At 44.4% G+C, this 21,200-nt stretch overlaps 1 protein-coding gene across 2 annotated transcripts in view; it reads left to right on the top strand.

Moving 5' to 3' along the window:
* The window catches only part of XPO6 (exportin 6), a 106,589-nt gene that overhangs the window by 61,127 nt on the left and 24,262 nt on the right, over window positions 1-21,200 (top strand). The window contains exons 9-13 of one of the 2 annotated variants that reach the window (XM_061401499.1): window positions 2,513-2,622; window positions 11,505-11,613; window positions 13,074-13,163; window positions 14,302-14,371; window positions 20,894-21,053. In XM_061401499.1, coding sequence (XP_061257483.1) covers window positions 2,513-2,622; window positions 11,505-11,613; window positions 13,074-13,163; window positions 14,302-14,371; window positions 20,894-21,053 — 539 coding nt within the window. Of the gene's footprint in view, window positions 1-2,512; window positions 2,623-11,504; window positions 11,614-13,070; window positions 13,164-14,301; window positions 14,372-20,893; window positions 21,054-21,200 lie in introns of both variants that reach the window. The other variant, XM_061401498.1, reaches the window with a different exon arrangement.

The raw sequence follows: 21,200 nt of genomic DNA, 5'->3' as shown, positions 1-21,200 counted from the left end.
GTCTTTTAAATTTCTAAGGATTTAGACTGCAGGGGGGCATCTTTTTTTTTTTTTTTTCATTTTTGAATGAGCTGGGTCTTCCTTGCCACATGAGGGCTTTCTTCACTTGTAGTGAGTGAGGGCTACTCTCTAGCGGCGGCCAAGGGCTTCTCATTGCACAGCACAGGCTCTAGAGCATGTAGGCCTAGTAGTTGTGGCTCATGGGCTTACTTGCCCCGTGGCATGTGGAATCTTCCTGGACCAGGGATTGAACCTGTGTCCCCTGTATTGGCTGGTGGATTCTCAAACATCGAACCACAGGGAAGTCCTCTAGTTCTCTTTTTGTTCCTTATCTTGTTACCTTAGCAGGTGACTTTACTTCTGAGCCTTGGTTTCTTTAGTCTGTAAAATGGAAAGAAGAAAAATATCTCTCCGTTTTCCAGGACTATTGTGAAGGTCAAATAGACCAAATGCAAATGGAAACAAATCCCCTGGAGAAAGGAGAAGTGGTATCATTAGTTTCTAAAGGCGCTTGCCAGTTAGTCTTTAGTGACTAACTGGCTCTGGAATCTGATGAGTAAATCTGAGTATGGGTACATTTTAGAAAGGAGTCTGTGAGGGCTCTGCAGAGTTGACACCAAAAGTGCGGTCAGCCCATCCATCTTTATGACCTTAGCCTTCTGTGCCCAGAGCAGTCGTCAAAGGCCAGATTGTGGGCAGCACAGGAGGCCTCACAGTGGGGCCTGTAGATATGGATGTGAACCATGGTGTTTCAGGTCCTGAAGAGGGTGTATCTGCCCAACTTTCTTCCAGCCTCAAGCCACATAGTAAACCCTCAATTCAAAGGCATGAGAAAGACGTGTGTAATCGTGAAGCACTTTGACATAGCCATTAGCTCTTCGCTTTTCTCAAAAGCCACATGCATCAGTTATGTTTTTTGGTGAGGGAGCTGATAGGTATTGCTTTTCAAGTCAAGGAAGGGTGACTGGGTAAGCTCCTGACAGGAAGCACAGCACACTACAGCCAAGACAAGGCTACATCTCCTGGCTGCCAGTCAGTGCCTGTCCACAGGCTACCCATATTATTTCCACATGGCTTATTGTGTTTTTTTTTCCTGCTTATTTTTCTAATTCATTTTGTGCTCTGAGGATGGCCCTGCCAGTGGTCCTGATTGAGCTGTTAGCAGTCTAGTTCCAGGGCTGCCCTGTGGATTATGAGTGGCGTCTGCCACTTTAAAAAATAAAAGGTTACATATTTGACTGTGTTACGTCTTAGCTGTGGCGCACGGGCTCTCCGTTGTGGCACTTAGGCTTCTCTAGTTGTGTAGCACCGGCTCCAGAGCCCCCAGGCTTAGTTGCCTCACAGTATCTGGGATCTTAGTTCCCTGACCAAGGATCAAATCCAATTCCCCTGCATTAGAAGGCGGATTCTTAACCACTGACCATCAGGGAAGTCCCTGCCACATTTTTTAAGTTTATAGCTTTTCTGTCTTATTAGACTCAGCCTGGGTATAGAACTCTCACTGTACACCACCACCATCATTGTAAGTTACCTCTTGGACAAATTTCATACCTGCCCAGGTAAACTTCTGGATTTTCTTGGATCAGAAATGGAAGGAAGCTGATCTAAGAAGATCGTGTTATTATTTCTTGCCATATCTAATCCTGCTACCAATGATGTAGTTGAATGAAGTAATCACAAGTAAATCCAAGGAGTTCTTGTAGGTAGCAAGAATTCGAAGGGATACATAAGGGATTGTGGGGCGGGGGTGCCACACATGAAACTGAATGTGTATGAGGAGGACTGGATACTGGAGAAGAGAGTGCCTGGATTTAGCAAAACTCCTGAGAAAGTGCAGTGGTCCAGTTTCTAGGACCCTATAAAGACTTGCTGTCTTCTCACTTTGTCCTTATCAAAACTCAGGCGAGAGGTTGCTGTTAGCCTGTTTGACACATCTACTTTGCACATGAGCCGGAGCCTGTGGGTCAGACTTAACGCGCTCACTTAGTCTGTCATGTAGGAAGACTGCAAGTGTTTCTTTCCTAATGTTCACATGTGTAAACTTGTCATTTAGAAGCCTCTGAAACTTAGTTTTTGTTTTATAATAGTACATAGTGGAAAGAGCATTGGCTGGGGGAGTAAAGAGACCTGCTCCTATCCCTGACATTGAACATATCTCTGGATCTCAATTTCTTTTTCTCTGAAGCAGATTTGAATCGGAGGATCAGTGAGAACTCTCCACATCACAGTCTCAGAGTTCAACATAGGTGTTCTCTCGGCTTATTTTGTAAATTGGTTTGTTCTGCATAATATCTCCTTAATAATATGTTCCGTGGTAACCTTGTCTTGTTAATTCAACAGGGCCCAATCGTGAATACCAAATAAAAGACACCAACTGTGGTTATTACTAAGAAGTCCAGGGAACCTAGGCTTATAGTTGTAGCGTTCTGGTGGAAGTAAACACTGGTGGGTGTGTTTCTAAGGAGTAGTTGCATTAAGTAATTTCATTGTCTGGATTTCTTTTGCACCATAGCCTACTCATGAAGGTTACTTCTCTTGTTTGGATATCTGGACGCTCTTTTTGGACTATCTGACAAGTAAAATTAAAAGCCGTCTGGGAGACAAGGAAGCAGTTCTCAACAGGTAAACCACAGAAACATCAATAACTAGAAATAGACATTTTGGTCAGTTTCTCTTGTGGCCTAGAGTCCGCCACGCAGTCAGACCGCTTTAGTGAAACCGAGTCACTTATGCTGTTCAGGTAGTAATGCCATTGAGCATTCTCTTCTTCTCTCCCCTTAGATACCTCATTTTTAAAAACATTTTTCTGATTAAAAAAGTAACATGTATTAAATTTTTAGGTATGATAATGCTTTTGTGGCCCCTTCTCCCCCATGACCCCTACTTTAGAGATATAAGTTGAAGTATTTATTGGATGAAATGATATGACGTCTGAGATTTGCTTTAAAATAATTCCCTGGGGCTAGTGAGGGAAGTGGGTTGACCATTTGTTGACAAGTGATGTTGAACTTAGTTGGTAGGAACTTGGAGTTCATTGTATCCTCACTTCTTTTGTATGTGCTTGAAAATTTCCTAAATAATGAATACTTATCAGGGAAAAAAGTATTTATTTTAAAAACTAGCAAAGATAGAAAAATAAAGATAAGTTTTCTATAATCCCACTATCCAGAGATAATTAGTTTTGTACTTCTTGTTATAGTTTAGAAACAGAAAATGGGGAAATGTTTTTTCCCCACGTTTCTCAAGACCATTTTTCTTGTTTGCAGGCAGAAAGTATGTTTCCTGTACACTGTGGTCCTTATATATGTAACTATTTGAAGCTAATATATCTAGAGTGTTCAGCACACTACAAATGCTCAGTAAATATTATCAGTGGTGGATGGTGGAGACAGTGAATACGTCTCTCCTAGAGAGGGCCAAGGAGAAGGCAATGGCACCCCACTCCAGTACTCTTGCCTGGAAAATCCATGGACGGAGGAGCCTGGTAGGCTGCAGTCCATGGGGTCGCTAAGAGTCGGGAACGACTGAGCAACTTCACTTTCACTTTTCACTTTCATGCATTGGAGAAGGAAATGGCAACCCACTCCAGTGTTCTTGCCTGGAGAATCCCAGGGACGGGGAAGCCTGGTGGGCTGCTGTCTCTGGGGTCGCACAGAGTCGGACACGACTGAAGCGACTTAGCAGCAGCAGCAGAGAGGGCCAAATGGAGGTGGTGAGGAGAACTCCCATCTGGGGAGAGTTGGACTGAACCTCTTAAAACTCTTTCCATCGCTGAGGCTTGAAGAGTTTTTAAAATTCTAAACGGTATTTGCATTCCAAGTTTAAGCTTTTGCACTTTCATTTCCCAAACTATTTTTATGATTGCAAAATAGCTTCCAGCTTGTTATGGTGTCAGGTCACATGTGGTTCTGGGTAGTATATTTGTGTATCAGAAACCTTCTTACACAACAGTAGATCCTGTTTTTGGTGAACTTGCCAACTGTGAGTAATTGTGTTGTTGAATGAGATTCTTCAAAGAAAAGGCGCTTCCACCAGATTCTCTTTCTTGTATGCTGAGCAGTCGCATCCTTTGCTTCTGGGACTGTGCCTGATTTTGCTATATTTAAGTGGTTAGATGCTCTTTCACATCGCTCAGACTTTTTGGAAGAATAAGCTGAGGAAATGATCAGCACGAAAATGCTTTTAAAAGCACAGTACAGATGTGCTTTAGGTGAGGAGAATACGGTATTGTTCCACGGAGAGATACTTGCGCTGATTATTGCACCAATAGAAGGAGCAGTGGTGCAGTTTAAATTCCTTTTCTGCTTCATGGTAGCAGTGTTACTTTTGGTCAAGTCATATGGTAATCACATTTCCTCTTGCAAAACGAGCATACTAATACCTCTCGCAGAATGGCTGGGATTCAGGAAATCGTGCATATAAAATAACAGGCATAGTGTCGATCACATGTGAGGCACTCAGTGGATGGTCACAGTAGTGACCACACAGTAATAATAAGTCATCGAAGACGTTGCTGTCGTTTGAGGTGGTGACTGTGGAGTTAAATGACAGGACCCCTGGACAACAGAGACTCCTCAGCCCACTTGCAGATGTTGACCGGCCTGCCTGCCCAGGCATCTGTCTTCACAGTTGTCAGCGGTCCTGGCTGACCGCTTTAAACACTAGGGATTTTTCTCATTGATCATTGGATTATTATCCTAAATAAGGCTTTCTGATTTTTCATGACTTAAAAAAAAATACACATATAACACTTTCATACTTTTAAAAAACAACCCAAACGTTCAAAAGCTCGTCTGGTTTATGCCGTTAGCGATGACCATCATCTGGGGGAAGCTTGTCAGTCTGACACCCCCTAGTGGTCAAAGATAGTAGACTGCAAAGAATGGTGTTCAAGGCAGTCTGCTGCGTGCTCAGAGAAAATAGCTGAACTCTGTGTTTCCTGTCACCTCTTAGGGAGCATATTTATAGAAGTACATACTCAAAAAATCTTAAAGTTTTCAAAGTTTGGCAACCACAGCTCTGGGTTATCTTAGAGATCCCAATATATTGAAGCAGCTGATAAAGAGCACTGGCTACAGATAATTACCTCATTGATTTTTAGTGAAGAGCTTGTCAATGCAGTCAAATGTTTTTCAACTGATAAAATATATCTGAAAGAAGTCAGGGGGCTTTTGTGACTTGAACCAGAATTTCAGAAGCAACTGGTCTTGCAGGAAGTAGTCAGATGTTTTCTTGGTGTCTTAAATGGGAGACGTAGGTGTGGTTAAGTCACAGAGACAGCATTCAGTTCCTGTCTCTTGTGGTTTATAGGTTTTGCATCATTCCTCACAACAAAGTGGTAGGCTTTGTAGGCTACAAATTTAGAAGTATAAATGTACATAGATTTATTTTTGGTCCTAGGAGTTTGGAAATTGGAGCTCCGCATGTTCCTTGCTCAATGAGGATGCTCAAGAATTTCTTGTTCAGGGCTGGTGGGGGCTTGGAGAACTTGAGTCGCATTGTTAACAGATAAATGTTCTGTTACGCACCCAGCTGAACTGATTGCCAGTGGGGTTCACTGTCCAGGTTTGCCATTTTGAATCAGTGGTGTCGGAAGACCTGAATTTCAGTCTCCTTTTCCCCTTTGTACTTTGGGAATGGTTGTGCCTACTTTACAAGTTCTTGAGCAAATTAAATGAACCAGTGTGTGTAAAGTACCTTGGCTGATAGTAGATGTTCAGTAAATAAGTATTCTCATCCTTTGTCTCTTTCTCTAACTTCCTTCTCTCTGTGCTTGTCAATGTGTAGGGAGACACCTGGGTAGAACTTCTTTTTACAGGAGGATGAGGAAACTTGAAGTGTGTTAAGCAACCTAAAGTTACTGAGTCATGTCCTGTGAACCCCTTTGTCATGAGAGTACTGGCAAGTGCTGACCACAGACCTGCTAGGGATTCCAGGTGACATTAGATTGGACTGTAAACAAATGTGGGTAGGCGTGAGAAAACTTGCTGCCCTTTTCTTGTGAGCGGGTTTTTCTGCTTAGTAAAGAGGAAGTGCCATTGTGACACACAGCATTTTGCTAGTAAAAGGTATTAACTAGGTTTATGTCAGGGCTCCAGTAGCTTTCTGGCTCTTCATACATGAAATTCATGCTGTTGACTGCCCCAGAGAGCAAGTGAATAGGATCTTAGTTATTTCACTGAGTTGAAAAAGCTATCCAGGATTGTGCTTCGGTGCTTTGTAGTTATCTGACTTGTAGGTTTGTTTGTTTATTGCCTGCATATTGATTCATTTGTTCTCTTTCATTCATCATACATTTACTAAGCAGCTGTTAGGTAGTTGCCTTAACATAACATTTTATTTAACTCTCAGAAGAAGTTGGGGTGCTTCTGAAATCACATTTGTGGTTTGAGCCACACCGATCTGTAGGTTCATTTCCATTGTATATTTAAGCATTTAATGCTCTTAGTTTCCCTCTGAGCACTGCTTTAGCTTTATCTATCAAATTCTAATATGTTTTAGTTTCCTTTTCATTCAGTTTATTTTGTAATTCCTCTTGAGAATTCCTCTTTGGTGTTCAATTTCTAAATATTTGTGGATTTTCCCTGTGTCGTCTTGCTGCTGTTTTCTAGTTTATTATTATCTGCAAACATATTTTGTGTGATTTCAGTTCTTTTCAATTTGTCAGGATTTGTTTTATGACCTGCTCTTCTTGGGGCTTATTCATTGTGCTTGAAAGAGTGTATGTTCTGCTATTGTTGGGTGGAGTGTTCTAGATATGTCAGATCAGATTGATTGATTGTGTTCTACATGTTATCTTTTTATCTAGTTTGTTCTATCAGTTACTGAGAGAGGGGTGAATTCTCCCAAGTAAAATTGTGGATTTGTGTATGTCTGCTCTCAGTTCTATCAGTTTTTGCTTCGTTTCTTTTGAGACTCTTTTGTTAGTTCTAGAGAAGGAAATGGCAACCCATTCCAGTATTTTTGCCTGGGAAATCCCATGGACAGAGGAGCTTGATGGATTACAGTTCATGGGGTTGCAAAAAGTCAGACATGACTGAGCAGCTAAACGACAACTGTTAATTTCACACAAATTTAGTTTTCCCTTTCACTGTATCTACTGAGTGACTGTATTTATGAGTTTTTAAAGTCGTTGCTCTGTATATTAAAATGAATATATATTTAACTTTTCGAGTTAACATATTACCACGTCAAGTGTAATATAGAAGCCTCACTACTTTTTTGCTCTCTCTCCTTGTATTGAGGTTGCCCTATATTTTCCATCTGTGAGCAATGAAAATCCCATCAGTGTTCTGTTTTTTGCTTTCATCCAGATTCATATTTTAAAGATCTTAAGAGAATCAACAGAGAAACAGTTGTTATATTTACCCAGAGATCTGCCAGTTCTCATGCTTTCCCTTCATTCTGAAGTTCCATGTTTCTGTTTTAAAATTAAGTAATTAACTGATTAATTTTGGGGGGCTGTGCTGGGTCTTCGTTGCTTTCTCTAGTGGTGGTGATTGGGCGCTGCTCTTCTTTGCAGTGTGCAGCCTTCTCGTTGCAGTGGCTTCTCCTGTTGCAGAGCAAAGGCACCAGAGCACGCAGAGTCCAGTAATGGTGGCTCGTGGGCTCAGAAGTCGTGGTGCATAGGCTTAGCTGCCCCATGGCGTGTGGGATCTTCTTGGACCGGGGATTGAACCCGTGTCCTCTGCATTTGCAGGCAGATTTTTTTTTTAGAAAAACCTTTAAAAAATAATAATTTTATTTATTTAGTTCTGGCTGTGTTGGGTCTTTATTGCCGCGAGGGCTTTTCTCTAGTTGTGGCAAGCAGGGGCTACTCTGTAGCTGTGGTGCATGAGCTGCTCCTTGCTGTGGCTTCTTGTTCCAGAGCACGGGCTCTAGAGCATTCGGGCTTCATTAGCTGTGGCCTGTGGGCTCAGTAGTTGCGGTGCCCTGGGCAGGCAGGTTCTTAGCCACTGGACCACCAGGGAAGCTCCCAGGTTTCTTTCTGATTATCTTTTACCTTCTCGATTAGCCAGCTTGGGTTGCCATAATGAAATACCACTGACCGGGGTGCCTTAAACAATAGAAATTAATTTTCTCTTACATGTAGAGGATGGAGGTCATAGATGAGGGGGCTGGCGGATTTGGTTTCTGATGAGGGCTGTCTTCCCGGCTTGCAGACGCTGCCTTCCCTTCATGTCCTCACATGGCCTCTCTTCTGTGCTTGCATGGGGAGGAGGGAGCGTGAGCACACTCCACTCCCTCATGTCTCTTTCTTTTCATGTAATTAAGGCCCACCCCACCCTTATGATCTCACTTAACTTTTATTACCTTTCACAGGCCTTATCGCCAAATACAGTCATACTGAGAGTTGGGGGCTTCAACATACGAATTTTGAGTGGACACAGTTCAGTCTAAAACACCCTCCAGCTGAAAACCCTCAAGAATGACGCTTATAATAGCTTGCTTTAAAAATCTTCGATAATTCCAGCATCTGTGTCATCTGTGACAGTTTGCTGATTGTCTTTCCCTGACGGGTGTTCAGTGTCTCCTCATTTTTTGTATGTCAGCTGTTTTAGAGCCCTGTACGTGTTTGTTCTGCCAGCTTTAGGCATGACTTCCATCTCCACAGTCACTGTATGGTCAAAGATGGGTGCTGAATCTGTAGACATCACACCCGTGATTCAGCCAGCAGGAGTAAAGGGGAGAGGTTGGACAAAAGCAGCTTTCCCAGAGGCCCCACCAAATAACTTCTTTTAAAATTTCCTTGACCACTCCTGTCTGCAGAGGAAGACTGGGAACTGTAGTCTTTCATTTGGCATCAGGGCCTCGTGTTCTCTTACTGGGGAAGAAGAGTGTTGGGTAGGCAGATGACAAATATAAGCTCCAGGCGCAAGTGTTTGAACTTAGCCTTTTTCTAAAGTCTACTGAAGTGGGATTTTGATTCTTTTTGCAACTTTTCCCACAGATGTTGCCTATTTTATTAGTGATTTTTCTCTGCCAACATTCTCCTCTGGGCCATCATGCTTAATTACTTATCTTGTCTAGCTTGTTAAGTTATTTGCAAATAATGAGGGACTCTTTGAGGGATTGAGGGGGGACAGTATCTCTGTCTCTGATGAAGAAATGAGCTCCTGTGCCCACAGAGCTCTGAAATGTGACATTTCAGAAGGATTTTTAAGTAGTCTTTAGACCGTATCTACAGTCTCAGTACAGGGGTTGTAACTCTTAGACTGAATGGACTGTACTTGGTCTTGGTATTGGATACCTTTTGGCTTTGATTTTCTTGTTGTCCTGGTATTCCTGGTATAAGATGAGGTATAAGATTGATAAGTTAGAGTCTTGTCAGGAAAGCAGAAATTACACTTACTTATTTCAAGAATTCAATGTAGGAAATTGCTCGAACAAATTTTAGAGGAGTAGAAAGCAAAAAGGGAATACTGAGACAACACAGATGATAACTACAGGAAGTAGTTTCATCCCTAGGGCTAGGGGTACAACAGAAAGGTGTCGGGGACATTGACTATCAGAGAGACGGCCTCCATGCAGCTAGAGGTCAGATCTCTGAGGGGAGGGAATCCCCCCGTTGCCACAGCTCAGAAGAGGGGCCCCAGGGAGCTGGGACTTATTCCTTTGAGGAGAGGTTGTGACCTGGATCCTATTGGCACCTCAGAGAGAGGGTGTGATGGGGCTGGCTTGGGGAGTGTGGAAGCTGGAAGCTGGAACCTGTTATTACTGCTGTTACTGCCTGGGGAACCATTGTTGGGGTTACACTGCCAGCACAGCAAGCCCACGGGAAGAGTGGGGTCCCTTTGCTGTTCAGTTTTCCTCCAGTGTTTGATAGAGTCCAACAAGCAGAAATGAAGTGTGTTGTGCACGGTCTCAGTCCCAGCATCACAGAATATGAGAGTGGACTGGCGCTGGGAGTTGAACCACCAGGGTGGGTGCTTTGGTCTGAGTGGGCCCAGCCCTGAAGTTCTCGTAGAAACATTTCAGGAAATATTTAAGGCAGACGTTTAGGCCACATGATTTGTTCTTGAAAATTAGTGGTTTGTTGGCCCTTGTGGTAGCAACTATTACATATAATTTTGGTGCTGAGTTAGATTCTTATCACAGGAAATATCCAAGCCTCTGGCTCCAAATGTTTCTTTGAGAAATTATTTTTAGACAGATCAAGGGGTTAGGGTGTCCCTAGACTTTTTCCATGTCTTCTTTTCGGCTTTAAGTGTTCTTAAAAGTTGATTACAGTTGAGGTTTTGGGGAATGGGTGGAGCAGGCTCAAAGCCTGTTGGTGGTTTATGTGTAGAGATAACATGAAGTGTTGAGTTAGGGAGCCCTGGGTTCAAACCAGCTAGCTTTGTGACCTTGGGCAGTTGATTTAACTTCTCTTAACTATAATTTCCTCATCAGAAAAGTATCAGTAATACCACCTACCTCTCACAGATGTTGACAGGATTGAATCATTGGGTTCCCTGGTGGTCTGGTACTTAGGATTCTGGGCTTTCATGCCGTGGCCTGAGTTTACTTCCTGCTCAGGGAACTGAGATCCCACAAGCCATGTGGTGCAGCGCTGCCCCCGCCCCCGCCAAAAAAATGAAATCATTGAGTTAATTGATATTTATATACAGTACTTATAATCTTCAGGGCAACCACTGAGAAAAAAAAAAACTTTAAAATATATGGTAAAAGAAATGGCAAGGGAATTAAAATAGTACACTCAAAACTATCTATTTAACACAAAAGGAAGCAGTCCTAGTGGAAGTAAGGAATAAAAGATAAAACACAGAGAAAACAAATAGCAAAATGGCAAAAGTCATTCCTTTCTTATTGGTAATTACATTAAATATAAAGGCTTAACTTCTCTAGTTAAAAAGCAAAGATTGGCAGAATGGACTAAAAATACATGATCTGACTTCATGTTGCTTACAAGAGACCTACTTGATTTTAAAGGCACAAATAGGTTTAAAGTAAAAAGATAGGAAAAGATATTCCATGCCAACAATAACCAAAATAAAGCTAGGGTAACTACACCGTGTGGGGGGGTATTCTTAGTCACTCATTCGTGTCCAGCTCTTTGTGACCCTTTGGGGTGTAGCCCACCAGGCTCCTCCATCCATGGGATTTTTCAGGCGAGAATACTGGAGTGGGTTGCCATTGCTTCCTCCAGGGGATCTTCCCTACTCAAGGGGTGAATCCATGTTCTGTGTCTCCTGCATTGTAGGCAGATTGTCTACCCGCTGACTACTAAGTTAGACAGAATAGACTTTTAAGACAAAAATTGCTACCAGAGACAAAGGATATCATACAAGAAGGTGCCTGGAACGTAGCTGCATAAGCCGCACCCCTGCTCCTGTCCCCTGTCACATGACGTTGGCCAGTCCATAAATTGCGTTAGTCTAGATGCTTCCTGTGTGTGGTAGTCCAGTGGAGACACCGTTCCCTGCAGAATGCAGGGGGCCTTTTTGAAATCCTAGGCTAAAAGCCTGCTTTCACCTGATGTTGCATTTCTCCCTGCCACACAGGTACGAAGACGCCCTAGTCCTCTTGCTGACGGAGGTGTTGAATCGAATCCAGTTCAGATACAACCAGGCCCAGCTGGAGGAGTTGGACGATGAGACTCTGGATGACGATGTAAGCAGCACAGCCTCGTTGGCCTTAGTCCTTGCCATGCTGTGGTATGAATGGAAATGCAGACTTGGAACCCATAGCTCTTTGCTCTGGAGACCATCTTTAAGCCAGAGCAGTCTTACGGTTTGAGTTACACATTTGAAACTTGTATTCTGCTGGTCGATTTGGGTTTATGAACTGTAAAAACGTTTTACAGGCATTTACCTATATGGACTAGAGACGTAAGTAAAGAAACCATGCATACAGTGAAAAGTGGTTTAGTAAGAACTTGGCATCCCACCTATTTTCCCCTGCCTTGCATCCACATTCTGGGCAACAAATCTAAGCTAGCTGGATACTGGTAGGGATAGTTAGAGATACTTAAATGATAAGGCTAGAATAAAAGGACATCTCTTTTGATTATATCTTATTAATATAAACTCATATCTCTTAAAATCAACCTTGAGTTTATTGATGCTGGCGTGCCCCATGTTGGTAAGAAAAATGTCTTTAAGGATACAATTCCAGTGTTCCTTTTTCTTAACCACCATGCATTTAAACATTTTCAAGTCACTGTTATGGCTCTCAGAATAGCAGCCACTGTGCTGTGGTTAAGACCTTGAGGATAGCCATATCTGGGTTAGAAACAGCCCTGTGCTTGGAACCAGATGGCCTAGATTTGACTGTGCAGCCTTGAGTACGAAGAAGGTAGCAGTCTGGTCGCTGAACTTCTCTGAGGTCTAATTTCCACGTGTCCCAGAAGGGGAAGGATATGTCTGAACCGACCTGTGTTGGCCACGTGCTGAGGGCAGCACACGTGGGCATAGTGGCACATGCCTGGTGGGTAATAGGTGCTTGGTAGCACTTGGTAGACTTTAGCTTCACTTCTTGTTACCTGTTTGATGTAAGCCAGTGCATCTCATAGTTTAGCCTGAATAAGAGTCACTGTGAGAGAGCTTGTTAAGCAGACCTTGATTCAGGAAGTGTGTGTGTGGGGGGTGGGGGGGAGCATGGCACAGAATTTGCATTTCTGACAACCCCCACCCTGGAGATGCCCATGCTGCCTGTTCATCGACCATACTTTGTGTAGCACTGGTGTGGCCGGTTATATAAGCTCAGGAACGGGCTGTCTCAGAAGGTAATGAATGACAAATTCCTATAGCTGGGATGACGGAAAGGGGACTTGAGCATTTATTTTACCAGTCACTGTTTAAAATCTCTTATTCCTATGACAGAGAGAAAAGTAGGTCATTCTATGTGAATTGTTTACTTTTTGAGGAACCAGGTTCTTATGACATTAATTCATTGGATCAAAAAAAATTTTTTTAGCTTGGCCTTTTTAAAGTACCAAATAACCTGGTTTACTATTTCTTCACATACTTACGTCTGAGAGTGGGCTTGAGGTGGGGGGCAGGTTGGCAGGAAAGCTGATGAGCTCTGCCATTCTGGGAAGAGTTGATCCTTCTTTGTTTGCCCCGCAGCAGCAGACAGAGTGGCAGCGGTACTTACGCCAGAGCTTGGAGGTCGTGGCCAAAGTGATGGAGCTCCTTCCCACACACGCCTTCTCAACGCTGGTACGCACCATTTGGAGGGGAATGAAGAGCCTAATTATTTCCCTGCATATAGCATGAGTAGTAAGGCTTTTGTGGTCACCAGTCTTATAAAATGTATATTTTTTAAACAGAGAATAATAATTAGGATAACCGACCCTTGGATTTAATGTGTTTAACATTTCCTCCCAGTATTTTAAAATGAGCTTTTGGAAGCTCTGTTATTCTTTCCTAAACTCTTGGGTATAATATAAATTTTACTGATGCCTTTATGCTTTCACCAGTGGCTTACAAGTGGCCAAGCCAAATGGAAGATTTATTTATAAAAATTATACTGTTGGAAAGTTAGCCTTTGTAAAACTCACAAAACTGTTGGCAAATTATTTGCTGGGCACTATCTATGTTTATGTGAACACAGAATCCTTAGTCATAAGGACTGATTTCATTCACTAAGTGATGCTTGTTACTTGAAGGCATTGCATTAGTCCATGTCTCCTCTAAAGGCAGGATAATTCACTGGGGTCGGGTTTGCGTTGCACCGCCCAGCTGTGTCTTGTGTTTTCTCATGGAGAGTGCCATCTTATTTTGCCATCTGCCTTTCTTGGGGACCTGTCACAGTAACGTCTTAATTTTATCTTAATGGTGAGTTAGCAGCTTTAGGAAGAAAAGATAGAGCTCTGATTATGAAGGTCCTGTCTGCTAAATGAGTAAGGCAAACTGACTCCAAATAATTTGGCTGTCTCTTCACTCTGTCATGCAGTTTGTAAGGCATAACTGTGCTTTTTTTCCAAGGGCAGGGTTTTCCTTGGACTTGAAGGGAGGTGGGTCCTGTCTTAGATCTCTAGAAAGTATAGATCATTTGGGGGCTTGATATCCTCCTTTAAGGACGTAACTGTCATAATAATCATAGTGCTTTGTTTAGAAAAGTATGGAACTAGTGTGTTATTTTCTTTCTTATTCCAAATATTAACTGGTGGTTTTAATTGTAGAAGACTCCTTGGGGGTGGGAGGTGCTGAGGGGTGCCACCTCTTCTTAGCTGCGTGTAAAGGCTCCCAGAGAAAAGTTTTTTATCCTGCTCCTCCCACTAGAGATACTTCTTTCAATGTTGAAGTGCTGTTAAAATTCGCATTTATGTTTTTTTTAATCTTTTGTTTCTTTCAGTTTCCAGTTCTTCAGGACAATTTAGAAGTTTATCTGGGGTTACAGCAGTTTATAGTTACTTCAGGGTCAGGTAAACTGTCTTTTATTTTCTAATTTAACGTTCAGATAAAAGATTCTGAAAAATCATCCTCCCGGGAGGACTTGGGAGCAGCTCTGCAGGGACGGCCTGGTGGACCTGATCATGGGGGTTGTCAGCTCTCCTGTGTCAGTGTTACTGTTGTTTAGTCGCTCAGTCGTGCCCGACTCTTTGAGACCTTGTGGACTAATACTTAACTACTGCCTTCTGTGTTGTCAGAACAAGATTTCTCCACTGCCCCCTCCTCACTGCTTCCTGTCTGTCAATTTCTAAATAGGAAAAAATTAAAAAAAAAAAAAAATCATGATTAAAAAGGAGCTGTGAGGGAGGTAGAGGATGAGGCTGTGACAGTATATCCCAAAGCAGTGTTTCAGTGAGAGAGAAGCTAATTTGGCATAAAGAAGTAGGACTTTTTAAAAACCCTGGCAATTAGAATATTTCTCTGTGTCCTTTAAACCAGTTGATAAGCTCGGGAAAAAAATAGCCCTGGACTTTGCTGGGCTGTGTTCTTCCATCTCTGGCTTTTAGGATCGGGAGGATCTGGGAGCAGCTCTGCAGGGACAGCCTGGTAGAGCTGATCATGGGGATTGTCAGCTCTCTTGTGTCAGCGTTGTTGTTTAGTCGCTAAGTCGTGCCCAACTCTTTGTGACCCTTGAACTACAGCTTGCCAGGCTCCTCTGTCCATGGGATTATTCTGGCAAGACTACTAAAGAGAGTTTCCTTCTCCAGGGGATCTTCCTGACCCAGGGATCGAACTTGTGTCTCTTGTGTCTCCTGCATTGGCAAGCAGATTCTTTACCACTGCACCGCCTGTTAAGCCCTCCTGTGTCAGTGGCTCTGACTGTAGCCATTTGGGAAGGCTTTGGCCTGCTGTTGGCAGGTTTCACTAGTTGGGGGTTTAGGATTAGCATTTTGGGATTATTTTGTTAATAATAATAGCTTCTGTTTGTAGAAGAGGTATTGCATGCCAGGCACCATATTATTTGCTTTTGTTATTTAATTCTCTCAACTCTCCTGTGAGGTATAAGTACTAATTACAGTTCTCTTGTTTTACAAAAGAGGAAATTCATGTTCAGAGATGTTAGTTTACCCAAGGTTACATAGCTTGTGGTGCTAGTCCCAGGAGGGTATACTAGGAAATGATAAAAAGTTGAAATTAGCCAAAATCTGATATTCATTCTGCCAGCCGAAAGCACCAGGAACATCATTCTTGCAAACACATTTGTGCTACAAACACACACACATAGACACATACACAGACACATAGGAACTTAACCAAGTGCTTGCAAACACACTTGTGCTGCACACACACACACACACCCCCATACACCCACACAGTTTTCCTTACAGGAGTTACCCTGGCCCTGGCCGACTACCCCTCTCGTATAACTCTGCTGCTTCAGCCTGGTACACAGCTGCCCAGGGTACAGCCCAGCGCCTGGATGAGCTTGTTATTTGTGGCAGAGCCTCCCCAAGAGGCTCTTTGTGAGGCTGCCCTTCTTGGTGGCCTGTGACTGCTTGTTTCCATGACTAGATTAGCTTCTACTAGTAAACAGTCCGCTGGGCCCCAGGAGGTTGACGGACTTAGCATGCCCCAGTTCTAGACCCTGATTTGTGTAGATCGAGTAAGAACTTTAAAAAGACTACTTTTCAAAGCATTTGCCATCAACATTCATGGAAGTCTTTGGACTATGTACAGATGCTGCAGATATTTCCAAAATCTAGGAAAAAATTCTTGGGGAAAAAAACCATACTGTAATGGCTTCTCCCTCAGGGCCCTTGTTCAAATTAGAATATACTCGGGACCCTAAGGTGGCACAGTGGTAAAGAATCCACCTGCCAGTGCAGGAGATGCAGGAGACACAAGGTTGATCCCTGGGTTGAGAAGATATCCTGAAGGAAGAAGTGGCAAGCCGCTCCAGTATTCTTGCCTGAAAAATTCCATGGACAGAGGACCCTGGTGGGCTGCAGTCCATAGGGTTGTAAAGAGTCAGACTGAGCACACCCACAGGATCCTAAAAAAGTTATTATTGATCTTAAAGATGAAATTGAGCATGTATTCTCTTTCCCTCAGAATAGATACCTAAAGTCAGTGTTAGTAGCTGACTTTTTAACATTACATTGAGTCTGTCTTCAGGTGACAGTCTGCGGTGATTCCCAAGTCCTTTTTCTGAGGCTTATCTCATAACTTAGATTTTCTCATCTGAGCAGGAGAATCTGATGGATTTCCCCTAAATGAAGTATTGTAGGCCCGCTCTCATCGCAGCCCATTTACTGTCAGTTTCACAGTACGCTTGGCTCTTCAGGTCATTTCTAAACCTCATCCCAAGCACTGATCCTTGGGGCATATACTCAAGGGGCAGAACCTCTCAGGCCAGAGAAATACTTATTTCCTGTTTTAAAATGAGCTTTCTTATCCATGATGAAGCAAAAGCCAAGTTTCCAATGCAAAGGCTATTAAAAAATGGAAACTCTGAGTACGATTTGTTCCTTGGTTCCCATGGTCATTTACCCCTCACATAACCTTCATGCTATATTAGTCAGCCTTACTGCCTCTTACCAGAAACCACGTTCTTTTCCCCAATGGGTAGGGCTCATTCCTTTCATTTGCATTTACCTTCTCCTGGCCTGAATTCTGGAGTGATGGAAGCCTTACTTTTTTTTTTTTCCCCTGGCTACTTTTGTGAGGTAGGTACAATCTTAGCTCCCTGACCAGGATCGAACCCAGGCCCCCTGCATTAGGGGCTCAGAGTCTTAGCCACTGGACCCCCAGGGAAGTTCCTGGGAGTCTTACTCTTTACGCAGCTTCTGTTGATCCCCCTGCTTCTGCTTCCTTGGTAAAGTCCAAGGCAAAACATGCCGTCGCCGTGCCTCCTTTGCCCGGCAGTCATCTTTGCCCTGGCTCCGTCTTTCGCACTGTTGGTGGTCTGCGTCATCCCCTCATCAGTCACTGTGCCCCTGGTGCTGCGCGTGTGTCCATAAATGTCCCGGAGGGTCTGTCCTGTAGGTGTTTGGCTTCTGCCGCTCTTCACTGAGATCCTCCCCCATTGGGGCAATATTTCTGCTCCAAGCAGTCCTGCTAACTTTTTTGTTTAGCCGTGCAGACTTCCCTGCCTAAGAGATTGCTTATGATACAGACTTTTGGACTTAAATTCTTGGTTCTGCTTAGGTTCATTTATGACTTGTTTGTTCTCTCAGAGTGGAATAACTTAAGTGCTAAGTTTTATATTTTTATTTTTATTGCCCAGTCCACCGCCCCCCCCAAAAAAAGACTGAATTTATTTTTTTAAGTTTTTTTTTTTTTAATATGAACCATTTTTAGTCTTTATTGAGTTTGTTACATAGCTGCTTCTGTTTTATGTTTTGGCTTTTTTTTTTTTTTTGGCCCCAAGGCATGTGGACTCCTAGCTCCCTGACCTGGCATTGAACTGACACCCACTGCTTTAGATGGCAAAGTCTTAACCACTGACCTCCTTTAACATTAATGTGTTTCTTTCCAGGGCAGTGACTTTCCAGTGAGCTGTTCTTTGTGCTTTTTTTTAAGTTTTTTTTTTTTTTTTTGATATGGAACGTTTTAAAGTCTTTATTAAGTTTATCACAGTATCGCTTCTATTTTATGTTTCATTTTGTTTTGGAGTGGGGCTGTGAGGCATATGGGATATTAATTCCCCGACCAGGGATTGAACCCACATCCCTTGTGTTGGATGGTGAAGTGCCAACCACTGGACCACCAGGCAAGTCCTGTGGGCTGTTCTTTGGGTGTGGCTTAGGGGACATCTGTCTAGACAGCTGCTGGGTAACGTGGTTTATGGAAGGTTGGACTTTGGTGTGGCCGTGATACCTTCTGTCTCTGAAACCTGCGTGTCGTAGTGTCCTCACCTGCAGGCTCCACTGGGCGGATGTTCTGTGTTGTTGATGGGAGCGAGGAGGAAACTAAGCCTCAGCCAAACAATAAAATGTGGATTGATCTGGACAGCCTTTCACAGTGGGCACTCTGGCCTTCCCCCTCAGGGGCAGGGTGGTTACCTTGCATGGTTTTGTGGTGATGGTAGTATGAGGTTTCCAGGCTGGGGGCAGGGCTAAAGACTGATCTGGAGTACTTGCTGCCTGTGCGTTTGGCTGCATTGCAGACGCATCAGGAAAGAAGCAGCTGCCATTTTGATTGATCTGAGCCTTGGATGGCACATAGTGTTGAATTGAACTCTATGAGTTACTATGGTTCCGTAGGCCAGAAACAGGCAAATGGCAGCAAATTGATGTGCTTCAAACCAATAGTTCAAAACACACACAGCAATTCCAGGCCGTTTGTCATTCTAGGACGGCTTTTTTATCAGAAAAATTAGGGCAGGTTTAAATGAGAGTGATGAGAATGGCCAGGATTCTGGAGAAGGGGTGCGCACAGAAAACAGAAGGAACCAGGTGTGTATTTCAGCCAAGAGGAGATTCGCCAAGAATGTGACCCTCCCTCCACATCCCCCCAAGACTGCCATGTGTCAGCAGGCTTAAATTAAGCTTGTTTTTTGTTCTCCCCTCAAAGGGTGGAAGGGCTTCCTCGGTGACTCAGACAGTAAATTATCTATCTGCAATGCACGAGACTCAGATTTGATCCCTGGGTCAGGAAGATCCCCAAAAGAAGGGAAAGGCAACCCACTCCAGTATTCTCGTCTAGAGAATTTAATGGACAGAGGTGTGACCAGGGGATGATAGGAGGAATTATCAGGGAGACCCCTGTGTTTCTGACCAAGGTATCCAAAGGTGGAAGACTCCCTCAGGAGGCATCGGCTCTAGCATTCTATTGAGGGGTCCGGGAAGAGGCTGAGGGGGCAGAGCTGGGGAAGGCCGTGCGCCAGATGTGTGTGTGGATGAGGGGGCAGAGGGGAAGAAGGATGACTGTGAAGCTGTCTCATGACCATCCATGAGGGAAACCTGATGTAGGCTGGTGTTTTGGCTTGGTTTTTAATAGAGAAACACAGGATCTTTCCCTTTATGCTGAGAATTAGTGAAAAAGTTGAAAGCGGGTTATCAGGGTAGAGCTGTGTGGGTGATGAGGATGGGTGTGTGCAGGGAGAGGGAGGGGCCACTGATTAGGAATCGGAACCCATCTTCTGGCAGGTTTTGGTTGACCCTGGGCTTCGGTTGCGTAGTGGTGGCCCTGAATATCCTTGACGCTCGGAAGGTGTGTGCTGGTGGTGCTTTTGTTAACCGGGAGAGGATGGTGCAGAGGCACTGCCCCCCTCACATGACCACACGCGACCACAACCACTTCTGGCTCTGTGTGTTCTGTGGGCTCCTCTGGCTAGCAGTGTGGGGTGCTCACCCTCTTGCTCTGACCCCGGGAGCTGGCCCACCCTCCTTAGCCACCCATCCCGTGGCCTTGGCAGGGCTGCCTGCAGGCTGATAATCCTGCTGCTGGATGTTTCTGTGACAAGGCTCTGCTCTCCGTGAGGAGTGTTGCAGGGGGGCAGGTGGTCGGGCAGGTCAGGGCTGGTTTGTCACTGGCTCTTTCCTCCACTTGCTTTTGTCCTCTGGCTCCTTGGGGCGTGACCCACTGTCACAGTGCCCTGGCCACAGTGTCCCCCTTTCCAGGCTCCTGTCCTCCTTTCGGGGCTGTCACGGGCTCTGTTCCAGCCTCATCAGTTGGAAACGCATGTGGCATCGAACTCGTTGACTCATCCCTCCAGCTCTTAGGTGTCAGCCTTCCTTCTTCCTCTCTACTGTGTTGCCTATCCATGGGTGTGTGCATGCTCAGTTGTGTCTGACTCTTTGTGACCCCCGTGGACTGTAGCCACCAGGCTCCTCTGTCCATGGGATTTCCCAGGCAAGAATACTAGAGTGGGTTGCTGTTTCCTTCTCTGGGGAAATCTTCCTAACCCAGGGATTGAACCTGCGTCTCTGCATTGGCTGGTGGATTTATTACCACTGAGCCATCTGGGAAGCCCCGTTACTTATCCTTTGTTGTTGTTCAGTTGCTAAGTTGTGTTCGACTCTTTGTGACCCCATGAACTGCAGCACTCCAGGCTTCCCTGTCCTTTCCTATCTCCTGGAGTTTGCTCAAACTCATGTCCACTGCGCCAGTAATGCCATCCAACCATCTCATCCTCTGTCACCCTCTTCTCCTCCTGCCCTCAATCTTTCCCAGCATCAGCGTCTTTTCCATTGAGTTGGCTCTTGGCATCAGGTGACCAAAGTATTGGAGCTTCAGCTTCAGCATCAGTCCTTCCAATGAGTATTCAGGGTTGATGTCCTTTAGGATTGACTAGTTTGATCTCCTTGCAGTCCAAGGGACTCTTGGGAATCTTCTCCAACACCACAGTTTGAAAGCATCAATTATTTGGAGCTCGGCCTTCTTTATGGTCCAACTCTCACATTGTACATGACTACTGGCAAAACCATACCTTTGACTAGACGGACCTGTCCCTTGAGAATCCCTTGAACCATACGAAAAGGCAGTTATCTGTAGTGGGAATTAGAGCATGTTCTTCCTGTTGAAAAACCACCCGAGGCCTTCTGTTCCAGGACCCAGGCTGAACATCACAGCGGAGAACGACTGCCGGCGCCTGCACTGCTCCCTGAGAGACCTGAGCTCCCTCCTGCAGGCCGTGGGCCGCCTGGCCGAGTACTTCACTGGGGACGTGTTCGCCGCGCGCTTCAGCGATGCCCTCACAGTGGTGGAGAGGTGGGTGGGCAGTCCCAGCATGGAACTCAACTCGCCTGCTTATATGAGGGGCTGTGGTGGCCAGGCAACTCTGCCCTGCCCAGGTGACTCGAGGCTCCGCCGCACACGGGGGTGTGGAGCAGTCACCGCCCTTCTCTGAACTTCATT

This window comes from Bos javanicus, chromosome 25 (assembly GCF_032452875.1).
Source record: "Bos javanicus breed banteng chromosome 25, ARS-OSU_banteng_1.0, whole genome shotgun sequence".
In the NCBI taxonomy this organism is placed as follows: domain Eukaryota; kingdom Metazoa; phylum Chordata; class Mammalia; order Artiodactyla; family Bovidae; genus Bos; species Bos javanicus.
This window is presented reverse-complemented; position numbering and strand designations above follow the sequence as displayed.